Source organism: Thunnus maccoyii, chromosome 3 (assembly GCF_910596095.1).
Source record: "Thunnus maccoyii chromosome 3, fThuMac1.1, whole genome shotgun sequence".
Lineage (NCBI taxonomy): Eukaryota > Metazoa > Chordata > Actinopteri > Scombriformes > Scombridae > Thunnus > Thunnus maccoyii.
Genome location: NC_056535.1, coordinates 33,214,816 through 33,236,530, shown reverse-complemented (window position 1 = coordinate 33,236,530; position 21,715 = coordinate 33,214,816). Strand labels below are relative to the sequence as shown.

The following is a 21,715-nucleotide window of genomic DNA, read 5'->3' as shown; positions in this document are numbered from 1 at the left end:
GAAGATGAACTGATATTTAACTCTACTGTGTTAAGTAAATTACGGAAGAGGGGTAAAGGTCTACACACGTCCACGTTTGGGTGGTGTAAAACTGGTTTTTAGCCACTAGATGGCTCCATTACCACAGACACGCTGCGGTCTGTGGACCTGCAGCTTCCCAAGATGAATATGTGATAAACAATACATCTCTGAATGTATGAGAGTTATGAGAATTGTGTGAAATCCTGTTCAGGTGCTGCTGGTCAGGAAACTTTTAAACTCATGATCAAATAAACTCATTTTGATGTTTATGAGGTGCAAACGCAAAAACATTCATTTATTTTATTACATCAAGAGGACACTTACAGCCTGTTTCCTTTGGACATTGTTGTCTTTGTCTAACATAGGAAGTTTTTAAGTATTTCTCTTCTTAATGAGAAAGAAAAAGAAAAGTCAGCAGCAGTTAATAGCAACACTTAAAGCCTTTGCTGGCAAAGCAGAGGGTCCCTGTGAATATTAGAGACATATTAGAGTAATTTAACGGGTTCATTAAATGACACCTGAGATTTCACTAAATTTCATTAAGCACCACACATTTAGAGCCCCAGTTGTGAGATAATAGTCATATTGACTCCCCAAGAATTATAAAATCCCATTAATGAACCACAAGGCCATTTAAAAATTATTATTGACTACATCCAAAGTCCCTGTGGCGATATAAAATAAAGACTATAAAAATTCAAAAAAAAAGTTCATCATTAAACTCTAAATTAACCACTAGGTGCCGCAAACACATCATAGAAGCGACTCTATGAGAGCGTATTAAAGGTATTTCCCGTTCGGAGACACGATCCTGTTCCGGAATGTGACGGAAAAAGCCGAAGACTGTCCGACAGAGAAGACGAACAAACACAGGTTCAGATGGAGGAAACCTGTGTGCCTACAGCTGATTCTCACATCTCTCCTCCACAGATGATCGTTACAGGCGGAGGGAATGATGTCCTGAAAGTTGATTTGGGTTTAAAGCTCACTGTCTTTTCTCTGGATCCGACGTTTCCTTAATGGCAGAGTTTAGTCCTTTTTATTCCTGAAAGTATAAAACTTATCAACGCATCATGGGGTGAATCTGAAATCTGGGGAAGATGCTGATCCGGTGATGAAAGAGTATCGTGACAAAACTCCCAGGAGGTAAGTTTCAATTAATGTATTAAAGTCTTTAAATTTCCCTTCATAACACTAAAGCCTGAAGTGTTTATAAAGAGATTTAAGCTGCGATCAGTTAATTAACACTTCAACCTGACAGCTAGTTTACTGTGGACTCTGTGTCATCTTAATGTGGAGTTTAATTATGTTTGTTGCAGTACTCTGATGTACTTCACTGCATGAATGTGTGTGAATGGTTGTTGCATTTTTCTACAGCTGTGATTTCAAGCCGCAGCGCTTCCTTGTGCTGAATTATAGATCAACTTTATTTCTGTATGTGCACCATGGCAGCTCCCCTGAGAGCCCAGCATGGGCCCTTCATGTAATTATAGACTCAGAGAGTCACATTGTCCCTCTGTTGTTTACTATCTGTTTTCCTTTGGTTGGATGCTTTTACACAAGTCTAAAAAAAGGAAATGATTGTTTAAAAATAACGCTGCTAATTTTGACAGAAGTGTTGCCATAAAACTGATAATTTAATGACATTCATGGCTATGTTGGGTACTTTACATCACTGTGGAGCAGACTGTGTTGAGGAACTAATCTAAATGATATTATATTTATTTAGATTTTAAAATTTCAATTCCATTATCAAAAGCAAAGGTTCTCAGTATGTACGTACATTTCAAAGGAAGAAATTCAGAGCAGAGCTGTAAGTCAAGACTGCTTTAGTTAAGTCCAAGTCAGTGTGGAGATGAGACTGAGTTGAGATCAAATTAAAAGCCTAAAGAGGTGACAAACATTTTGGAACAGAGTCCAGACCAGTTTTAAGACCAAAATAGCTGCTAATTAGTCTGAAAGTCTGTTTCTGAAAGTCAGAAAAGTTAGTTTAAGGTTGCCTGTGGAGATGTCACTGTAAACAAGTAGTTTTAAGCTTGGAAGTTCATTCTTGACCTGAAGGGAACCTATGAAACAAAATATCTATAAGCCAAAGGTCCACTTACTAATTTTTTGAATGAATGAAGACCACAAAAACCTTTTAGAAGGCACTTTGTGTATACCTAGGCCCAACACACACTATGAAAACATTCATAATTCACACAATATTTAAAGAGGTCCATCATAAAAGGTTTCTTAATGTGCAATCTTTACCTCTGCTATTGATCTTCTCCTACTCTTTGATTGGTGCATTATAACAGTGTGTTTTATCTTGGTTTTCATGCACATTTGCAATAAGGCCTCTATTCATATTTTGCATATTGTTAATGTGAACGCTACACCACGAGGAGATCTAATCATTATATTTCCCTACAGCTCAATGCAGCACTTTACCTTCACCTGTCAACAAATACACAGATCTTCCTTCAGGAGCTCTGAACTAAACCTTCATCATCTAAATAATTAATGCAGAAGACTTTCACCCTGCAGAAGTTTGAGGCTTCACCTGATAATGTCTGAGATGAGTCCACATCAAAATGGACACTTCAGAGAAAGTTATCAGAAAAGTGTCTGAAAACCAAAAATTATTCTTGACTGAACTTTAAGGTTTATTCTTAAATCTTTTCTTTTGGCTACAACTGGGCATCTTTTAAGTTTATTTGGCAAACTTGTTCGCAAATAGTTGCTTATTTCCACATCCAGCAGTTACGGCGCAACATTATCATTCATTTGAAGTCGTGTTTCTGTCCACCTTCACTCTCTTTTAGCTCTGTTTATGCTCTCTACCAACTCCTGAGGGAAATATCTGTCTCTTTAGCTGCTAAATGCTCCACTATGTTCACCAGCTAGTCTACAGCTAACTGTGTCTGTTTGTTGTGTTGAAATGTGCCACTACAAATCCTAAAATCTCAAAAAGCCTCTCAGTGAATTGGCAAGTTTCAGTATCATATATAAACTTTATGATCCGGTTTTATTAATGTTTTTTGCCCTGTGGACAACAACAGACTGTCTGTCTGTGACTCATAAGACAAGTCTGGACTGAATGGATGTGAATTTCGTTTGTACCTAAAAGAAAATTATAAGGACAAGAACACTATAATTCCACAAATTGTCTTAAATCACTCGTATGTGACACTTAGGAACAAATCTGTTGGTGAGAGAGGTTCTTGAAAGAGGCCCTGAGAGGAAAAAGACTATAAAGCTCTGTGGAGATGAGGAGAAGAACAGGGTTGGGTGATAATTTTCTGTGAGTTCATCAATACAAGTGACACTTTAATATACAAGTAGTTATGTGAGCCATTGTTAATCTAAAAGTATTGATTATAGCTGCTTTAAAGCCACAGCATTACACACAGATTCAGTGATTCTCAGTCAGGGTGTCTGGGAGAGTGAGCTCAGGCGATAATGTCCGTCATGACTCCATAATTGTCCAAAAAAACATAAAAAACACACAAGAGAGCCATACTGTTGTAATTAGTTTGATATATTCCTTCATTAGAATAAACACAGACAGTGTGGTTTCAACAGTCGATTATCTTCTAAGTGCTAAACTGGAATTTCCTCAGATTATATGAGAGCTGAAGTAGGAAAATGATGCTGAAATCACAGCTTGTGCTCAGTGGGATCATTTCAGTAAATTAGCCTAATATTAAAGTGTTACAGCTGTCATCCCTCGTGGCTCATTTTCCATATTTGTTCTGGTCCAGCCTGTCCTCCCCAAGATTTGTCCCAGCTGAATATCACATTTCAAATGGGGATATATTGACTTGTATAATCAAGATGTCCATGAAATGCTTTTTCCGTATGACTTTGTTTATTTGGAAATCTCAAGACAGACAATTTGCCATCTGGCTCTTTTTTCTGAGTCCAAATTCACATCTTTAGGTTTTGGAAAAGTATGTATTGAGATCGTTTACCGATGTAAAAGTAGGAATACCTCACTATAAAAATACTCAATTAGAAATTAAAGTCCTGCATTTATGATTTTGCTTATGTAGAACAACAGAGGTTTTATCAGCAAAATGTACTTTGAGTATCAAAGGTAAAAGTACTCGTTACTGTGAAAACACTTAACAGCATTAAATGTTTTTGCAGGTTGAGATGGAAATGATTGTAACTACTTTATAGATTAATTGGGTGGTTTAATCTATAATATTTCATCATATTTTAGAAAATGATCCTCAGGGTTTGTACATAAAATTAGAGCTGCAACGATTTGTTGATTAGTCAATTGACAAAAAAATAATTGCCAGCTATTTTGATAATCGAACTGATTTGAGTCATGAATGAGTCAAGAAAAACTACTAAATTTCTCTGTTCCAGCTTCTTAAATGTGAATATTTTCTGTTATTTTTAGTCCTCTATGACAGTAAACTGAAGATCTTTGGGTTGTGGACTGTTAGTTGTGACAGAACGAGACATTTGAGGCCATCACCTTGGTCTTTAGGAAAACAGTGATTGACATTTTTGACCATTTTCTGAAATCTTACTGACCAAACAACTAATCAATTATTGAGAAAATAGTCAACAGATTAATCGATAATGAAAATAATTGTTAGTTGTAGCATTACATGAAAAAAATTGATCTTCAAAGTATCTATTGTAGTAACTATGGCTGCCAAATAAATGTAATTGAATTAAAAATACAATATTACCCTCTGAAATGTGGTGGAATGGAAGAATAGTTGCATTAACATAAATACTTAAGTCTTAAGTATCTCAGAACTTAAACACATTAATTGAGTAAATATACTCCACCACTGGCATTTACACATGATAACAGGCTTCCCACAAACACGTCCACCTACTCGCCTCCGAATCTCACACATGCTGCTGACAGACGAAGATGGATTTTTCCACACTTAACTGTATATATAACCATAAATCATTCAGCTGAGGGGAGAAAGAAAAACCTGATTAAATACTAGCAGGAAGAGAGTGAAAGATTCAGAGCCGGATGAAGTCAGACTGCTCTGTTTAAAACACCATTAAGTCCACATTAGGTTAACACCTATCTGTGATTCCTCAGGCCATTTCCTACACTCTGCAATAAGAGACCATGTAACATTACTGCATTACATTATAGCTACACTTTACCTGAAGGAAGGCACTTACTGCTGCCTCTAAATAGACGGATACCCTCAGTCCTGTTAGAGTGAGCGCTACATGTGCAGCGCTACAGCTGGCGACGATGGGATACTTGCTTGGAGGTATCACTCTGATGAGCAATAAAAAACAAAAGCTGAAAATAAAACTGAGAATTCACTTGTTGCTAAGCAATATTAATCCAATGTTTGCCAACTAAACTGAACTAAATAATGTTTTCTGGCAGTAATATTAGCATTGTGCTGTAAAAAACTATTTAAGGCAACATTGGGATCTGTTGGAGCCTTTGGGCAGAAGAGCGACTCAAAACTTAAAGGGCGGGTTCACAATTTTTCAAGTCTGTCTAAAAACAACAGTCAGGAGCCCACATGAACATTAAAACATGTTTTTCTTGCTGTAATCATTCCTCCTGTTCATACTGACCATTAGAAGATCCCTTCATAATGACCTTATAATGGAAGTGATGGAGGACAAAATCTTCAGTGTGTCCACACAGTTGTTTTGTGCAAGAATGCATTTATTATCCTTATCCTTATATGAGGCTTCATCAGTCTGAGTTAGTCATATCAAGTGGATATCTGACACATTTACAGTCTTTTTAGCATCAAACTCCCTCTTTGTGTTTCCTCGGACAGTGTTTCCCTGTTGAGCTGCAGGTGGAAGTATAGTAACAAAAAGAGGGACTTTGGCACTAAAAAGACTGTAATGTTGAAAGATATCTACTTGATTTGACTCATTTGGATGACTGAAGCTTCATATTAGCTTCAGATAAACTTTTAAATACATTTTTGCACAGAAGGAGGACTGTGGATTTCATCCCCCATCACTTACATTGTAAGTGCATTATGAAGGGATCTTCTAATGGTCAGTATGAACAGGAGGAATGATTACAGCAAGAAAAACATGTTTCACTGTTCATTTGGGATCCTGACTGTTGTTTTTAGACAGACTTGAAAAATTGTGAACTCATCCTTTAACCAATGCACAAAAATCTTTCTTCATTTTTACAGTATCACTTGAACTTTGTTATTTATTCATCTGTTGAGTGATTTCATAGTGTGGTTTTTATAATGAAAGTGTGTACACTATGTAGGTGTTTGTACTGGAAGTACAGTAGATGAACATGTGTGGGAGTTAGTTTCTGTTTTGGCTGCATATGTATGTGTGTTTTTTTTACTTGACCACATGGAGACAAGTTGCTTGCAACCGTGATTAATGTTGACAAAAAATTAATTGTGATTGAAATGTTTTTAAACAGAATGGTCACTTAACTCATGTTGTTAAAAGCTGTGTTATGACATGGCAACATATTCAAGAAAGGAACATGTTTATACTCAGCCTTCAAATATCTTAAGTCCAGCAAAAGCCTTTTGGCTCTCAACCAGTCCATAATGTGAGCTGTAAAATGTCTGGTACAACAAGCCAGTGTCTGGCCAGCAGGTCTTATAAGTGCATTAGTGGAGCAGATGAAGTTAAAGTGCCTACATCACAACAAAGAAACTCAAACATTTTTTGGGCAGATAATGAAAAGGAGACTCCACTTTGTCAGGAAGACTTCATAGAGGGTTTTGGTGATTGCTGACTCAGCTCGGGAAGAAGAAAAGAGAAGATGGAAAGAGAGAGTGAGATCTGGATCCCATCCAGGCCACGAGTCAAACAGTATGAACCAGCAAAGCTGCACCTTGAATGTCAAGACACTCACAAATAAAATCAGACGTCTGCAGTAAAAATGATAAGGCTGCTGTTATTCTATATTTTTGTTATTGTCACATAGGAATAACATCTATCAGGCTTTGGACACACACACAATACTTGTCAGTAGATTATATTGAATCACCAGCTTTTAGAGCTACAGCGATTAGTCGATCAACAGAAAATTAATCGCAAACTGATTAATTAATCATTATTTTTCAAGCAATAAGAATATTTTCTTGTTTCAGCCTCTCAAATGTGAGGATTTGCTGCTTTTCTTTGTCATATGTGGCAGTAAACTACTAATATTAAGGTTTTGGATTGTTGGCCAAACAAAACAAGAATATAATCGTTAGTTGCCGCCCCAATAAATACTATCTTTACTGTGATAATTTTTCCTCTGATAGTGTTTATTCTAAGGCTGTAAGTCCTTTCTGTTGTTGGTATTGAGTTTCTTATTTTTCCTTTGCATTGTTGTTTTATTGTTGTTCTGTTTGTTCTTGTGAATGTTTGGGACCCCACCATTTCTATAAAGTCAATAAAAACCATTAATTAAGGATCCCTCTTTTGCTTTGTTGCTCATTTCCCTGCGGTCTCGTTAGTTAACCATGGTGAAGGAGAGTCTGCCCAGCTGGGGCCACCAGGACTCAGACGAGGGTCTCGTCCACGTGAACGTAGGAGGTCTGAAGAGGAGTCTCTGTTCCAGCACACTGAAGAAATTCCCAGACACCAGACTGGGAAAACTGCTGGCATGTGACTCAGAGGAAGATATACTTCAGGTTGGTCGTGGGTTGGGGGAGATGAATGGATCGATTGATAGATGATGGATGATCATTTTGTTTCAAGACGATATTTTTGCATCTCTCTCGGGATTTTGATTCCAAAAATAATGAGACCATAAAATGTGTCTCTTTGGCTATTTTCTAAAGCCTCGCTCCGTCATTCTTCCTTCATTCATTTATTTACTCACATTTCCCCCCTCTCCTCTTCCTCTCCTCTTCCTCCTCCTTGTAGGTGTGTGATGACTATGACGTGCAGCAGAAGGAGTTTTATTTTGACAGGAATCCCGGCTTGTTTCCTTACGTCCTTCACTTCTACCAGACGGGTAAACTTCACATCATGGAGGAGCTGTGCGTCTTCTCCTTCAGGTCTCTGGTCTCTCTACTGTTTTAACACCACAAACTACACTTCAATCACATTCATCAAGTCACAATTTGTCACTTTAGTTTCTGTTTAGAGTGAAAATAAGTGAATAGTTGAGCTGTTTTCATACAGTTTATAATTTGTCATGTTTGAAAAAGATCTTTACTGGTTTCCATATCCGTCTTACACAGCTCCAGTGGGAATAAATGTCACAATGTCACTAAAAGCACACATAAGATTACTCTAAGAAATAACTTTTACTGTAAATGCTTTACCACAGAGATCAATTTGAAACAGCTAATGTGACTGTGACTAATGACTGGACATTTAGTTTGATGGTGAAATTAGAGAAAAGCTTTGAGAAAATGTACACAATACAAACAAACAAACACATTCACAAACATAAACAACTTTTACATTTTATGCAGTTTGTTGTCTGTAAAGGTCCTTTCATTGTTTGAACAGAATGAACCTTTTCCACAATAGAAATATTTGAAAGCTAAAAAGCCAGAAACAGTTAGATGAACCAGTATTATTATTTAATCTGTGTCTAAAGGAGGCTATAAACAGATTCCTTCCATTTAGTAAAGTTTCTCTCCAAGAATTTTGACAGGATTTTGGGTGAACCTTGGTGAGGTTGATATATTGTCTTTTTTGTTTAAAGTCCAACTGAAATTAAATGGCATTTTTGTTTCCTACAGCTACATATCTGCTCTGTAAATCACTTGTCCTGTTTATCCTTTGAGAAAAAATGAGAAACCAAAAGAGAGAAATTTTTATTTCATATTTTTTGGTTTCATGATGGCGCCCCCTAGTTTTACATTATTTCAATGAAATGCGTTCCATCACATCATTCACTTTCATAGCTGGAGTCCTTATTTTGATACAGGAAATCAAATTTTTGCATAAAGCGATAACGTGTCATTCTATCATCGGCAGAGCAGATGGTCACACTGAGCCTGATAGCATCCTGCTCCACAACACAAGAGCCACAGACTCTGAACAACACACATTAACTTTCCTGCTTAAGTCTCCTTCATATCTAACTCACAAACATGAAGACATGTCTTGTCCTGCAGCTTAGCTTGTTGAACAAACCACCAAACAAATTACCTTATCCAGCTTGTCAGGCTTCAAGTGATGCGCAGTGGTTCGGACCAATCAGTGTCCTATGAGGTTTCTTACTGGATCTCATGATCACATTTCCGAGGAAAACTTCTCAGATGGTTCTGTGTAACAAACCATATGGTGCATCAGGTTACCAAACAAACATTCGCCAGGAAAAAGTGCACCGCTAATGTCAGTTAGCAGCTAAATAGCCAATTAGCTGCTCATTTGCAGCATATAAAACAACATGTAAACATACTTGCAAATGTCACTTTGGTCCCGTTAGATGCTGGTTTGGTCGTTACTCTTCAAAATCCCTGTTAGTGACACGCTGTCTGTCCATGACTTGTAGCTACAGCAGTTTGTTTACTTTATTCATACAGTGTAACACCGGTTGCCTGCCAGCTGCTGTCAAACAAAAATAAACCCTGACAAGCCGCCTCAGCTGCTGTCAATCAAACACAGCATTTCCTTTTTTCTTCCTTGTATTAATATAAAACTATAAACAATACATTAAAAAAACACTTTTAAATTAGTTTTGACTAAATATGATTTCAGTTTAAATTTTAATCATTTAAAGCTCTATTAGACTGCAGCTGTTGTACTAATAAACTTCTGTTTGTCACTCAGTCAGGAGATCGAATACTGGGGCATCAATGAGTTCTTCCTGGACAGTTGCTGTAGTTACCGTTACCACGACCGCAAGCTGGAGAGCAGCCGACATCGCAGCTGGGACGACGAGAGCGAAGTCAGCAGCATAGACACCTCTGTGGACGAGATATCTGACTTGAACAGGTAAAAGACCGTGGAGCCTTTTGATGAGCCCGACTCACATCTCTCTGTCTATCTCTCCGTTAACTCATCGTCTTCCTCCGTCCTCTCAGGGACATGCTGCACTTCCAAGAGGTGCGTTACGGGAACATCAGGAAGTGTCTGTGGCTGACTCTGGAGAACCCTGGATACTCCATCCCCAGCAAGCTCTTCAGTCTGCTTTCCATAGGAGTCGTGCTCACATCCATCGCCACCATGTGCATCAACAGCATCCCAGAGTATCAGGTCGGTACAGAGAGAAACAAACATTCACTCAGTTTTCATCAGAAGATTTTCGTCAGGAACATTTCTGTAGATTAGATGATGATGGGACTCTCTGATCATCACTGAAAAACTCATCATCTATTTACATAAACCATTATAAAAAAGCAGAATCCCTGCCATATTTATCCTGTTTTAAATGTGAAGGGGAAAAAAATATCCAATCAGATGCAGGAAGTGTTCAGTGAAGGAGAATAAAATCATCTATTGGACTTCTTATTGTCCCAAACAAAAACACATCCAGTTGTGCCAGAACACAATGAGAAAAGTTAAATTTGAGTGTTGTGAGGCTACAAAGATTATCATGCTTGTAATGAAGGAATTAAAGAATGACTGCAATAACAAGTGAGCTAACAAACTATCAGGTGTTAAAAGGTAGCGTTTCACAAAGTGTCTGTTTGTTGAGTTTCTCTTGAGTTTTACTCTAAACCTCTTGAAATTTAACCCCAGTCCAGACATAAACTTTGTATATTGTATCTGAATTCCTCATGACTGATTCCATTTTAAAGATAAATGCTATGCAGCCATCTTAAATGTTTTAACACCAGCTGTGAGGGAAGTTCATGAATGTTAGTTTATTTAGAAACAGCTCCAAAGACTAACAACATCGATCATGTTTTCATTCTCCAGAGAGTAGTTCTGTGTAAGGAAGACGCTACTGAGCACGTGCAGGAAGGTGGTACTGTTTACAGCTTCATTAGCTTGTGGCTTTGTACTACATTGTACATTTCTCAAAGAACTTCAGTACGGAGGCCGAAAACATGATCACTGTTATTAGTCTTTGGAGCCATTTCTAAACAAACTAACGTGACCAAACTCTTCATAATGAAGGAACATGTCACCCAGTGCAGCAGTGTGGCTCACTGATGTGTTTTTAATAGTTTTTGGACAACGGAGGAATAAGATATATCAGGCTTTGGATACACACACAATACTTGTTAGTAGATCAGTTCATTGTTGGTTTGGATCCAAACATGCGATTTATTGACAATAAGAAAAATATAGAAAAACAGCAGCCATATGCTTTAAGCAAGATGCTGTTGATAAAAGCAAAACAGGGTTCAAAAACTAAATGTATGATTGAAAACATCTGTAAATGTTCATGTTGATCAATAATCTTTCTCTTTTTTTCTTTCAGACGTTTGACTCTAACGGGAAGCTGATGGAGGACCCGACCACACAGGCTCTGGAGGTTTTCTGCAGCTGCTGGTTCACCTTCGAGGTGAGCAGATAAAAACAAACTGGAACAATAAGTGGTGTTTATCTGTGTGTTGGTGAATGAACAAAGATATCAGTTGAAGTAGAACACACTTCTTTTTTGTTCAATCTCTTCGAGGTGGTGACGCGGCTGCTGCTCGCACCCAACAGGAGGAAGTTCTTCCGTCACCCTCTGAACATCATTGACTTGGTGTCGGTGGTTCCCATCTACATCACCTTGATCTTTGACATGACTTTGGGTTCAGAGTCTGATCTGGGAAACCTGGGACGACTCATTCAGGTTGGGAAATGTAATTTATCTTAATCTTTGACACTGTCTGTTTTCATCATTGTTTCATATGTGATACATTTAATCACTGAACTCAAGGAGACGTTTTCATTGGTTGCTTTTTGTATTTAAATGTATTCAATTAGACAAACCCAACACTGGTACTGACAATACAAAACAGTCTGCTGGTGCTTTTCAATGTAAAGCTCCAGAAATAATAAAATAATTTGCCAGACTCAGATCCATTACTTCTTTTCATGACTTCGAGACTTCATTGCTTGTTTACCTCAAATGTATTTGTTCTTTTTTTTTTGACTGTATTTACTTTCATCTTTTATTAGTACATATTTTCCCTCTCTGTCTCTTTTTCCTCCTTATTTTACCCCTTTTGGTTTGTGGGTAGACTTAGTGCTTTTGACAGTTTTGTTTGTTGTTTGTTTGTTCTGGCAGTTGCTAACCTCTTGTTGGTCTTGTAACAGAGATGTAGAGGTTTGGGAGTTTTTGAGAGCTTTGTTTGTTTGTGTGTTTTGTTGGTTGTTTTGTGTCATTGATTTAATTATTTTCATAATTATTTGTATTGTTTGCTTGTTGAATTGCCAATTTTCTTTTTTTCTGTGTTGGGGGACCCCTTAAAAACAAGATGGTGCATCTCAAGAGGCTTATCCTCAGCTTAAATTTCAAATAAATGTAATCCATTTGGTCTCTATATTGTCTGGTCCAGACCTTTGAATCCGCCCACTCCATCAAGTTGGCTATTTGCTTGATGAAGAAAAACAAATGGCTGGCAGAGTTGAAATGTTGCTTTTTTTCAGTCAAATAAAAGTTTTTAGGAGCTAAAATTAAAAATTTTAAAGGGTTTTATGAAAATGATGAGGTGACAGACACTCTCTTACCTCATGTCTCTCTCTCTCAGGTGTTCAGGTTAATGAGGATCTTCAGAGTTTTGAAGTTGGCCCGACACTCGACAGGACTACGTTCACTAGGAGCGACGCTTCGGGTGAGTCAGGACTGTGTCTGCTGCCACAGACGGCATCGTCATGTAACATTTGACTCTCTGACTGGGAGCAGACACACAGTGACGTTAACCGGCCTTAGAAACCTCTAAAGGAAAATAAAAGACAATGAAAACGATATAATTGATTTTTCTTGTTTGTGACATTTTAGTCTGCTGACCTTTCTGTAGACACATCAGATAAAGGTTGATGGGTGGGCCACAGACGTAGATATGTCACACACATTAAAGGGAAACTTCAGGATTTGTCAACCTGGACCCTATTTTCCTGGCACGCTCAATACTGGACCAACTTCAAAAACTGTTGTCCCCATTGGTCATTTAGACACAAAAAGATGGGAAAATAGAGTCCAGGTTGAAAGTTTCCCTTTAAAAGGTGGAAAAGACGTCTTTATGTGTTTCTTTGAGGATGAGGTTTTTATTTTCAGTGAGTTGAAGGTCCACACGTCAGGCAGTCTGAGACCAAACTCACCAAACACTTCAACACTGAGCTGTAGGTTAACAAACCTGACAACTTATACAAAACCAAGGGTAGATATCAGTTTTTCTGTATTTTTATATCTTTTATATACAATATATAGATCAAAATGTTTTCCTTCAGGTCTTACATAACTACCGACAAGTCAGGTTGGTCATTAAGGTGTTCGTATATTAAATGAGGTGAAATTGTAGGACTGTGTGAGAGTTTTCAACATTTAGGTGTCTGAGATGCACCTTCCAGTTTGCAGCTTCGATTTGGATTAAAACACAGCACAAATATTGTGCTTAAAGCTGCCCTGTGGAGTTTTCTTGTGAACAAACAAAACTTATGATTACATTCAGATTTGCTGTGTGTATCCTTGAGGTCAGCAAATATCAATGGACACACACACATCCGCACATCTCTGCAGGTGCTCGGTAACAAAATACACAGAAGAAACAGAGTATCTGCACACTGCTAATTGTTCCCAAATCTTCTTTAATTCTACATGGACATGACAACATTTAGACGTTTTCAACGTTACCTGAAGAAGAACCATAGTGGTGGAAACATTGTCATGTTGGGTTAATGTCTCCATTCACCCCTCCTCCTCTGAACAAGGAAAATTGTCCACATATACGTAGATTATCTTACCTGCACCAGTGCTCCGAGTCATAAATACTGCTGCTAGAATATTATGACACATTTTACCTGCATGCTTGAACAACGACCCCTTCATAAAAACATCGCTCTACAGTGCTACTCGTGGTCAAAAGCTCCACTGGTACATTTAAGTTTGTGCTTCTGCTTTTGGTTTGAGTTCTGTTTTTCCCGCCTGCCTGTTATGTTTCTGTGTGCTTTATTTTTCATGCTGTGTTCAGACATGTTGTCAGAGTGAAGCAGGCTCTTTCTCTGTGAAGTCCTTTGAGAAAGTGTCTTGGTTTAGAGGGTGATGTAAATAATCTTGACATGGCTCACAGTAAAAAATATGACAAAATGCAGTTTGATCTGTTGCGGATATCTTCTAAACAGGTGAACAAGCCTTTGAAATATTGATTTAATTAACTTTTGTTGAGACGTAAACTGTGAATGACCTGAACTCTGAAGTGGAGACACTTTTAAGACAACACAGCTGACAAGTTTTGCTTCATTCATTGTGGTCTGACGAGGCTCACAGACTGAGCTGTCTGCTCAGGACGCTGACAGGAAAAAGACTGATTGACATCTCTCTCTTTCACTGAGACATGTGAACGTCTCCACACTGGGAAATGTGTTTGATTTCCTCTAAACTATCCACAGAGGAAACATGGCCTGAAGGTGCAGAACTTTGCCTGCATGTTTATAACGTCTAGTTTAAGTACTTTTTCATGAGTATGTCATTTCAAGAGGCACCAAACATGATGATCAGTTTAAGTTCTAAATATAGTCAGCTCTTGGCTGTCTCTCAACCTCTGCCCAGACTTCCCCGACTGGTCACAGTGGACACTTTCCAGATTAAAATTGAGAAAATGGAGCTTGTGAAATTTAGGCTTTATTATGATATCTGTCTGTTGAAAACCTGTTCAAACTAGTTTCTGAAGCAGGTGATGCTGAGATGATTAGTTTGATCACATGATGTTTATGTCAGTGATAAAGGATTTCTCCTCTGCAAGGATCCATTCTTGATGAAAATACAGCAGGAATTTTGTCCTAAAGCAGCTCAGTCAGATATTTTGTGGTCATTTCTCTGTGTAAACGCATGTGAAGTGAATCAATTACAGCAGCAGAGACTGAAGTACAATCAGTTAGGATGATGAGGAGAGGATTCTGTGTGTATTCAAAATCATTATGCATCTTTGAGTTACAAGGTAAATACATAAATTACTGTCTTCAATCATTTGTTGTACTGTTTTTTAAAATGTCCGAGGTTTACTGGGTTTGGATGCATTACATTTACATTTAGATTGCAGTAGTATTTTATTAAAAGCTCCTGACCCGTGACTGGCATTGGGAGTGAAACACTGAGAGCTTTTTTGGTGTCTTTCCTGAATATCAATGTAAAAAAAACCCTGAACATAATACATTAGTTCAACTCAGGCTTGTGAGTTTAACATCTAGAAACAGTAGCTGGGTTTGAATCGATGCTAATTACCATTATAATGATACAATTTTAATTTAAAATCACAGTAAATCCATTTTGAAAAGCAAAATGTCATCTGATAAAGAAAAATAAATAAATTTTACTTTCATGCCAGTTGCTGTTTGCTTTTATTTTATTTTAATGCACAAACAACACCATATTGCAAGTAAAGCTTTGCAAACTGAACTGAGCTAATGTTCATGCTGCTTTTCTATTAATTATCATGGTTCACTTTGAAATATTGTACCAGCACAAAATACTTCCATACATCATCTGAAATGTTTAGTACTCAGCTGCCTGCTATTCTGGCATTTCAGGAATATGCAAGTCTGCATTTTATTTTTAGCAGCGATTCAACTGACAATTTATTTTGTTCCTCTCGGGTTTCTTTAGGCTGGATTACAGAACAATTCAGTCACAATACCATCATGTCCTCTCTTCTCTTCTCTTCTCTTCTCTTCTCTTCTCTTCTCTTCTCTTACTGCGTTATTTGAAACAAAATGATTTCCAACCTATTTTTCCTCTCCAGTAAACCGAACTGAATTGTATGACAGGAAACAACAAGAAAAATTGTTAGTTGACAATCTCACAATTTTTCAACTATGTTTTAAAATGACAGTCAGGAGCTCAAATGAACACTGAAACCATTTTATCTTGCTGTAATCATTCCTCCTGTTCATCTCCCAAAGTTACTAGTTGAGATGCAGTGGAGGGATGGTAAGAAGAAAGGGAATTTCTCCCAAACTCCCAAAGACTCTAACTTTGGGAGATCTAACTCAGATTTCTGAGGCCTCATGTTAAATTTAGGAATACAGCAAATCAAACTTGTTTTAATGGTTGTGATGGCCCCTGCCTATCCTACCTTAAATGTATTGATGCTGGTGTGGATATGAGTTCCTGTTATATTCCCTTGTGTCCATAAAGGTATCCGGGGGAACGTGGGTGTGGCAGCCAGCCAGATTCAGAGCACCTGGTCTTAATGGTCCCATAGGATAAACTGCGGCCAACTGGCAGTGTTGTTCAGGCTCTCTCACCTGGACTCATCCCAGCCAGCAGCTGCAGGCTTTTGCTTGTTGTTTGACTTTAGTTTTGTTTTCCCTTCACAACACCTTACACCCCATTCACATTTACATCACTGATGTCACTGACTGACACACTACTTTATTATAATGAATACTTTTTTTTTGTTGAGATTTATAGTTTTATTTTCATTTTCGACAGTACATCATAAAGACAAACAATACATGAACAGTGAGACAGCCCCGTATGAAATAATGCATCAAATTAACTCAGGCAGGACTAAATGTAACCGAAAAAGGAAAGACACAGAACAAAAACAAAACAGCAGCAATGAAAAAGACAAAAAACAGCGAGAAACATAAAATAAATAAAATAATACTATAATAAATAAGTGTTCTTACAATGGTACACAGTAAGATTGGGGATAAGAGTTATGCATGAGTTGATCCTCCATCCATTTATTCCATTTCAACATATAAAGGTCTACTTTATTCATTAGTCTGACCGTCAGTTTCTCCAAAGCTGCCAAGTGACCTGTCTGACAGAGGGTGCCTCTGAGGCTTACCATTCACATAATGAATACTTTTTAATTTTACCACCATCTGTTGTGTCCATTCCTGTATTTGTCATGCCCTAGGAGCCAGTTATGATATGGACATATGGTCACCTGACAGTTGTTTTAAGATACAATTGAAAAATTGTGAACCAGTCCTTTAAGGCTACCAAATATCTCTCCTGGGGCTTCACAGATGTTTTAAGGCTCATAAAAAAAAACTCTAATTTGAATAATTATTTGTGTCTTATATGGTTTCTCCACAAAACGTTCAGTTAATAACATGTTAAAAACTCTTAAAGTGACATTTCGTCCTTCTCTTCAATCTCTGAATATGTAAAGATTTTTCATTTCTAAAGTTTTCCTGCTGGACACAAGATGTCTCCTCCTTCACTGTAAAGTTCATTCTCTGTGTTTGTTCACTGGAGGTGTAAGTTGCATACTGGACCACGATTGGCTGCATACTATTTGTGATGTCACAAATCCTGCTCGTAGGTAGACGTGTGAAACTGAGATTTAAGGTGAACTCAGAGCTAAATGTGCACCTTCAGCAGCTGAATGTGAAAACAAACTCTGCACAGAGAAGAGAAAAAACATCCAGCTGAAGGAACAAGAAGAGAAACATGATTTTGAGTTAAAACAAGGTTAAAAGACAACACCACAGTTTCTCACTTGTTGTCCTCCATGTTGTTTCTGCAGCACAGTTACCGTGAGGTCGGCATTCTGCTGCTCTATCTGGGTGTCGGCGTGTGCGTCTTCTCTGGTATCGCTTACACGGCTGAATACGAAGAGGTAAAGTCTGAATGATGTTTGGCTGTTAAGGCCTCATGAAAACTCTGTACTTGTTATGTTAAATTATTTATCTTCATCTGTTTTTCCTTCTTTTTCATGATTAATTTTTAATTCTTTCCTCAGCCAGTAAGGTTTTGTTATACCAAAAGTTTGTCCTCCTGATGTTTGGTCAACTGAAATGACCCCGATCCAAGAAATAATTGATTAGATATCAGTTGTGATTCAGATTTAGATTCAGAAAATTGCTATTTTCCATCCCAATGTAACAGAATTTTGTCTTTGATTAATAGATAAATGAATCAGAAAATGATAAAACTCAAAAACACATTTACAGACTAATTTTACATCTCTTTGCACGATCAAGAAATCAATTTAAATGCCCAGAAAACATATTTTCTCAATCAGCCTCTTACTGTGAATAATGAGTTCCTACATGGAGACATTATTTTATGCCAAAGTCAGAACAGTTTAAGTTATTTCTGTACTTTTCTAACTGTTTTTAAGTGAGCAGGTTCTGTTTTAACAACATTTAAATGAGAATCTGATGTCAGTTGATTTGTTTTTCAGTCGCTTTCAATCAAATCTGATCAAACCACATCATGTTTTTTTAACTGTGGTCGTTGCCCATTTAGTCACTAATATTTATTGTTATAGAAAAATTGATTTGAATCCAATATTTTAGTGGCTTTAAATTAAAATACCAATAAAAGTAATGATGTATTTGACTATAAGAGTAAACTGAATTATTGCTCAGCGCTGGCAGCTGTTTACACCTTCTAGTTAATCTGTTTCATGTCATTTTAAAACTTGTTTAGAATTAAATTAATTAATCTTCTGACACTATACCTATGAGCCACTATTTTACTCTGATATGTTTTCATCCATACAAGGTGGCATTTTTAATTTGAATGGGATACATTTATTGACATATTGTTTTTGAGACATACTTGACCATATTTGAGATTCACATAAAGATAAAACTCTCGCTGTCTCCATGCAGGACGTTGGCCTGGACACCATCCCGGCCTGCTGGTGGTGGGGGACGGTGAGCATGACCACGGTGGGTTACGGCGACGTTGTTCCCGTCACGGTGGCCGGCAAGCTGGCCGCCAGCGGCTGCATCCTGGGCGGCACCCTGGTGGTGGCGCTGCCCATCACCATCATCTTCAACAAGTTCTCCCACTTCTACCGCCGGCAGAAAGCTCTGGAGGCTTCAGTGAGGAACAACAACCGCAAGAGGATGAGGTTGAGCTGCGAGAACGTGCCGGAGGAGGACGAGGAGGAGGACGAGGAGGAGGGATCGGACGGAGACAGCAGGTGTCTGGACGATGACGATATTGATGATATCGAGGAGGACGATATAGATTATGAGGATGAAGGAGGTGTAATCAATTACAGCTACGTGGAACATCCGTCCTACACGTACATAGTGAGGAGGAAGGAGCTGCATCAGCTTTGAGGATGAGCTCAGATTAAAACTGCTCTTGTTCTTCCTGCAAATCTGTTGTTTTTACATCAGTGTTTCCAGCTCTGATTTCATGTTCACATGTGATCATGAACGTGACTTCCATCTGACCCAAAGCCACACAAATGTAGTATGAACTGTCAGATCTCCATGATGATCGCTGTCATCAAAACAAACGTGGACGACGAAAACTCAGCAGGGCAGCAGCTTGATGAGAATTTTAGATGCTTCTAATAAATTAAATCTGGAGTAAATTAAAATTGTAATAAACTGTCGTCGGACTATAACTCTGGGGCTTCCATAACAGACTGTTCTGACATGATGTACTGCTTCTCATTCATTTGTGCATGTGGGCTGTTTCAGGATGGAGGTTTGTTGATGCTTATATTGTTTCTCTGTTAAAAATTGATTTCAAGAGTCACAGAAAAAAAACAAACATATCTGACTGAAAAAAAATGGTCAAAATGAACATAAACGCCGACAAAAGAAATCATGAACTGGACTGAAGTGAAATAGCATGCACGCAAATGAAATTAACTGAATAAAAACTGCAATGAAAAACTGTGAAAAGTTCTTTTGTTGAAGAAGTAGAAATAAGAGATGCTTAAAGATCAGCTACACAAAATCTTTTATGAATGAAAAGTATTGCTACACCGACCTCTGGTAGTTAAAACAGAGTCTGAGACTGTGGGCATCCCCTCAGATACAGCCTTGAAAATAGCGCCTCCTCACTCCTCCTTAGTTTACTTGCTTAGTTCAGCTCAATTCCTGGATGCCACTGGGTTCATGATTGTTATTTGATCCCACAGACACTCAATAATTGATCCAAGACAGCCTGATATTGCTGTTTGACATAACTTCAGATTACACCCAATACATTTTAAAAAAAGTCTGTCTGAAGGCATTTATTAGTTTCTGACTTTGGGAAAGTGGGAAAAAAGGTAAAATTCCCCAAAACTACTATATCTCTGAACTATCTCTTCAACCAAATCACACACGTTCAGGCTGTTCTACCTGATCTCCTTTTGCTAACTAATGTAATATTTTTTTCACTTCCATTCACTGAGCCTCCCCTGAAACTGGGGAGACCCGCCTCTGAGTTAAAAGGTTCACGTCTGTAGCACGTCTGACCCGACCCCCCTTCAGGTGTTATCTGCTGTATTTGTGACCTCACCAAACTGTGAGGTGCATTGTGGCGTGCTGTACTGCACAAGGAGAGCGGACAGAGAACGTGACAGTGCAGGATCATTAGCCTGGGTGTAGTTACTCGACAAACGACTCGATATCGTATCGACCTTTCAAAGCAAAAGTATCGCAGCAAGATGTTTCGATGTCTCGTTTCACTGTGTTAAATATCACGTGACCACCCCAAAGGAGGCCTCGTGACATCACACTCGTACCAGAGAGGTGTCGCTGTGGTTTTGAATGCAGGATGTGAGACTGCTGCTGTGCTGTAGACTCTGATTAAAAGTGATCAGTTTGAATAGTTTAAACTTTATTGAACAAAATAACAATAATGAAAGCAGTAAGACCTCTTAGACTCTAACTTATTATAATTATAATTTATTTATTCAATGTTTATTTATATAGGAACAATTATATAGCATGACACATACCACAACATGTAAAGCCAAAGCTCGTTTCTCAGATTTAATCCATTTTCAACACATTTGTGTCATATTGATTCAGCGCTTCAGGAAGCTTTGTTTTCCCCGTTTTTTTTTTCCCCTTTGTCTTTCCTCTCTAATATTTGTGGACAAAACTGAACTTAAATGAACTTTTATCACACAGGTAAATAAATGTATTTATAGTCAATGAAAGAGACATACTGTACATGCTGCATCACTACTGCAGAACATTCTTTTATGATGTTTAAAGTACACAAGTTGTAAAGCTTCAGTGTTTTTCAGGAAATTACCAAAAAAAATTTGCTGAAATAATACCGTGATTTTCCTCTGGAGGAGCATGAAGGTGTAAATGATGCAAATATGCAAAGTAACAACACAAAGAATCTACAGTGATGCTAGCAGCTCTGTGAGGCTGTGCTAGAAACACAATGGTGTTTTAAGCTAAATGCTAACATCAACATGCTAACATCAGATGAAAAGGAATCGCTAAAGTCAGAAGGATTCATCAAATGGAGACCATGAATGTACTAAAGCTGCAACCATCAGTCGATTAATTGATTAATTGAACAATTTTAGTCACTTTTCAAGCAAAAACACCAAACAGGATTTGATGCTTCCTTTACACAACGATAAACTGAATATATTTGGGTTTTAGACTGTTGGTTGGATAAAACAAGACATTTAAATGCATTTCGTTGGGCTGTGGGAAATTATAACAAGCATTTTTCATCCTTTTTGACACAAAAATACAAGTATTTAAAAGAGTAAAACACGTGAATTTAATCCAAATACATTTTCCACAGTATTTGAGATTTACCCTCCGAGTCCTTGTAGGAAACACTTGGACCGTTTCAGTATAAAGGATGTTTTGGTGGCTTTGTGCCACACAGTTCATTTACAGGATGACTTTGTGAAACGTCCGCTGTGTTTACTGTATAATGGATCACAGCTGTCAAACTGCCATTTAATATCACAGATGA

The 21,715-nt window shown here is 37.8% G+C and overlaps 1 protein-coding gene across 2 annotated transcripts; it reads left to right on the top strand.

Annotated features, from left to right (window-relative positions):
- Positions 1 to 833: 833 nt before the first annotated feature.
- si:dkey-43k4.5 (potassium voltage-gated channel subfamily S member 2) lies at positions 834 to 19,620 on the top strand. 2 transcript variants are annotated; one of them, XM_042406848.1, is made up of 11 exons: positions 834 to 1,167; positions 6,687 to 6,825; positions 7,461 to 7,637; positions 7,873 to 8,006; positions 9,739 to 9,903; positions 9,993 to 10,164; positions 11,339 to 11,422; positions 11,537 to 11,698; positions 12,600 to 12,683; positions 17,550 to 17,642; positions 18,643 to 19,620. In XM_042406848.1, the coding sequence occupies exons 3-11, from the start codon at positions 7,467 to 7,469 to the stop codon at positions 19,099 to 19,101; spliced, it is 1,524 nt and encodes a 507-aa protein (XP_042262782.1). In that variant the 5' UTR covers positions 834 to 1,167; positions 6,687 to 6,825; positions 7,461 to 7,466; the 3' UTR covers positions 19,102 to 19,620. The 2 variants fall into 2 exon arrangements, with proteins under 2 accessions (XP_042262782.1, XP_042262781.1); XM_042406847.1 differs by lacking the exon at positions 6,687 to 6,825.
- Positions 19,621 to 21,715: the final 2,095 nt, after the last annotated feature.

Excerpts from the sequence above, each read along its gene's own strand:
- si:dkey-43k4.5 (XM_042406847.1), top strand. The coding sequence starts at position 7,467 with ATGGTGAAGGAGAGTCTGCCCAGCTGGGGCCACCAGGACTCAGACGAG. Across the intron at positions 11,423-11,536 it reads GCTGCTGGTTCACCTTCGAG|GTGGTGACGCGGCTGCTGCT; the intron begins GTGAGCAGATAA and ends AATCTCTTCGAG. Across the intron at positions 12,684-17,549 it reads CACTAGGAGCGACGCTTCGG|CACAGTTACCGTGAGGTCGG; the intron begins GTGAGTCAGGAC and ends TTGTTTCTGCAG.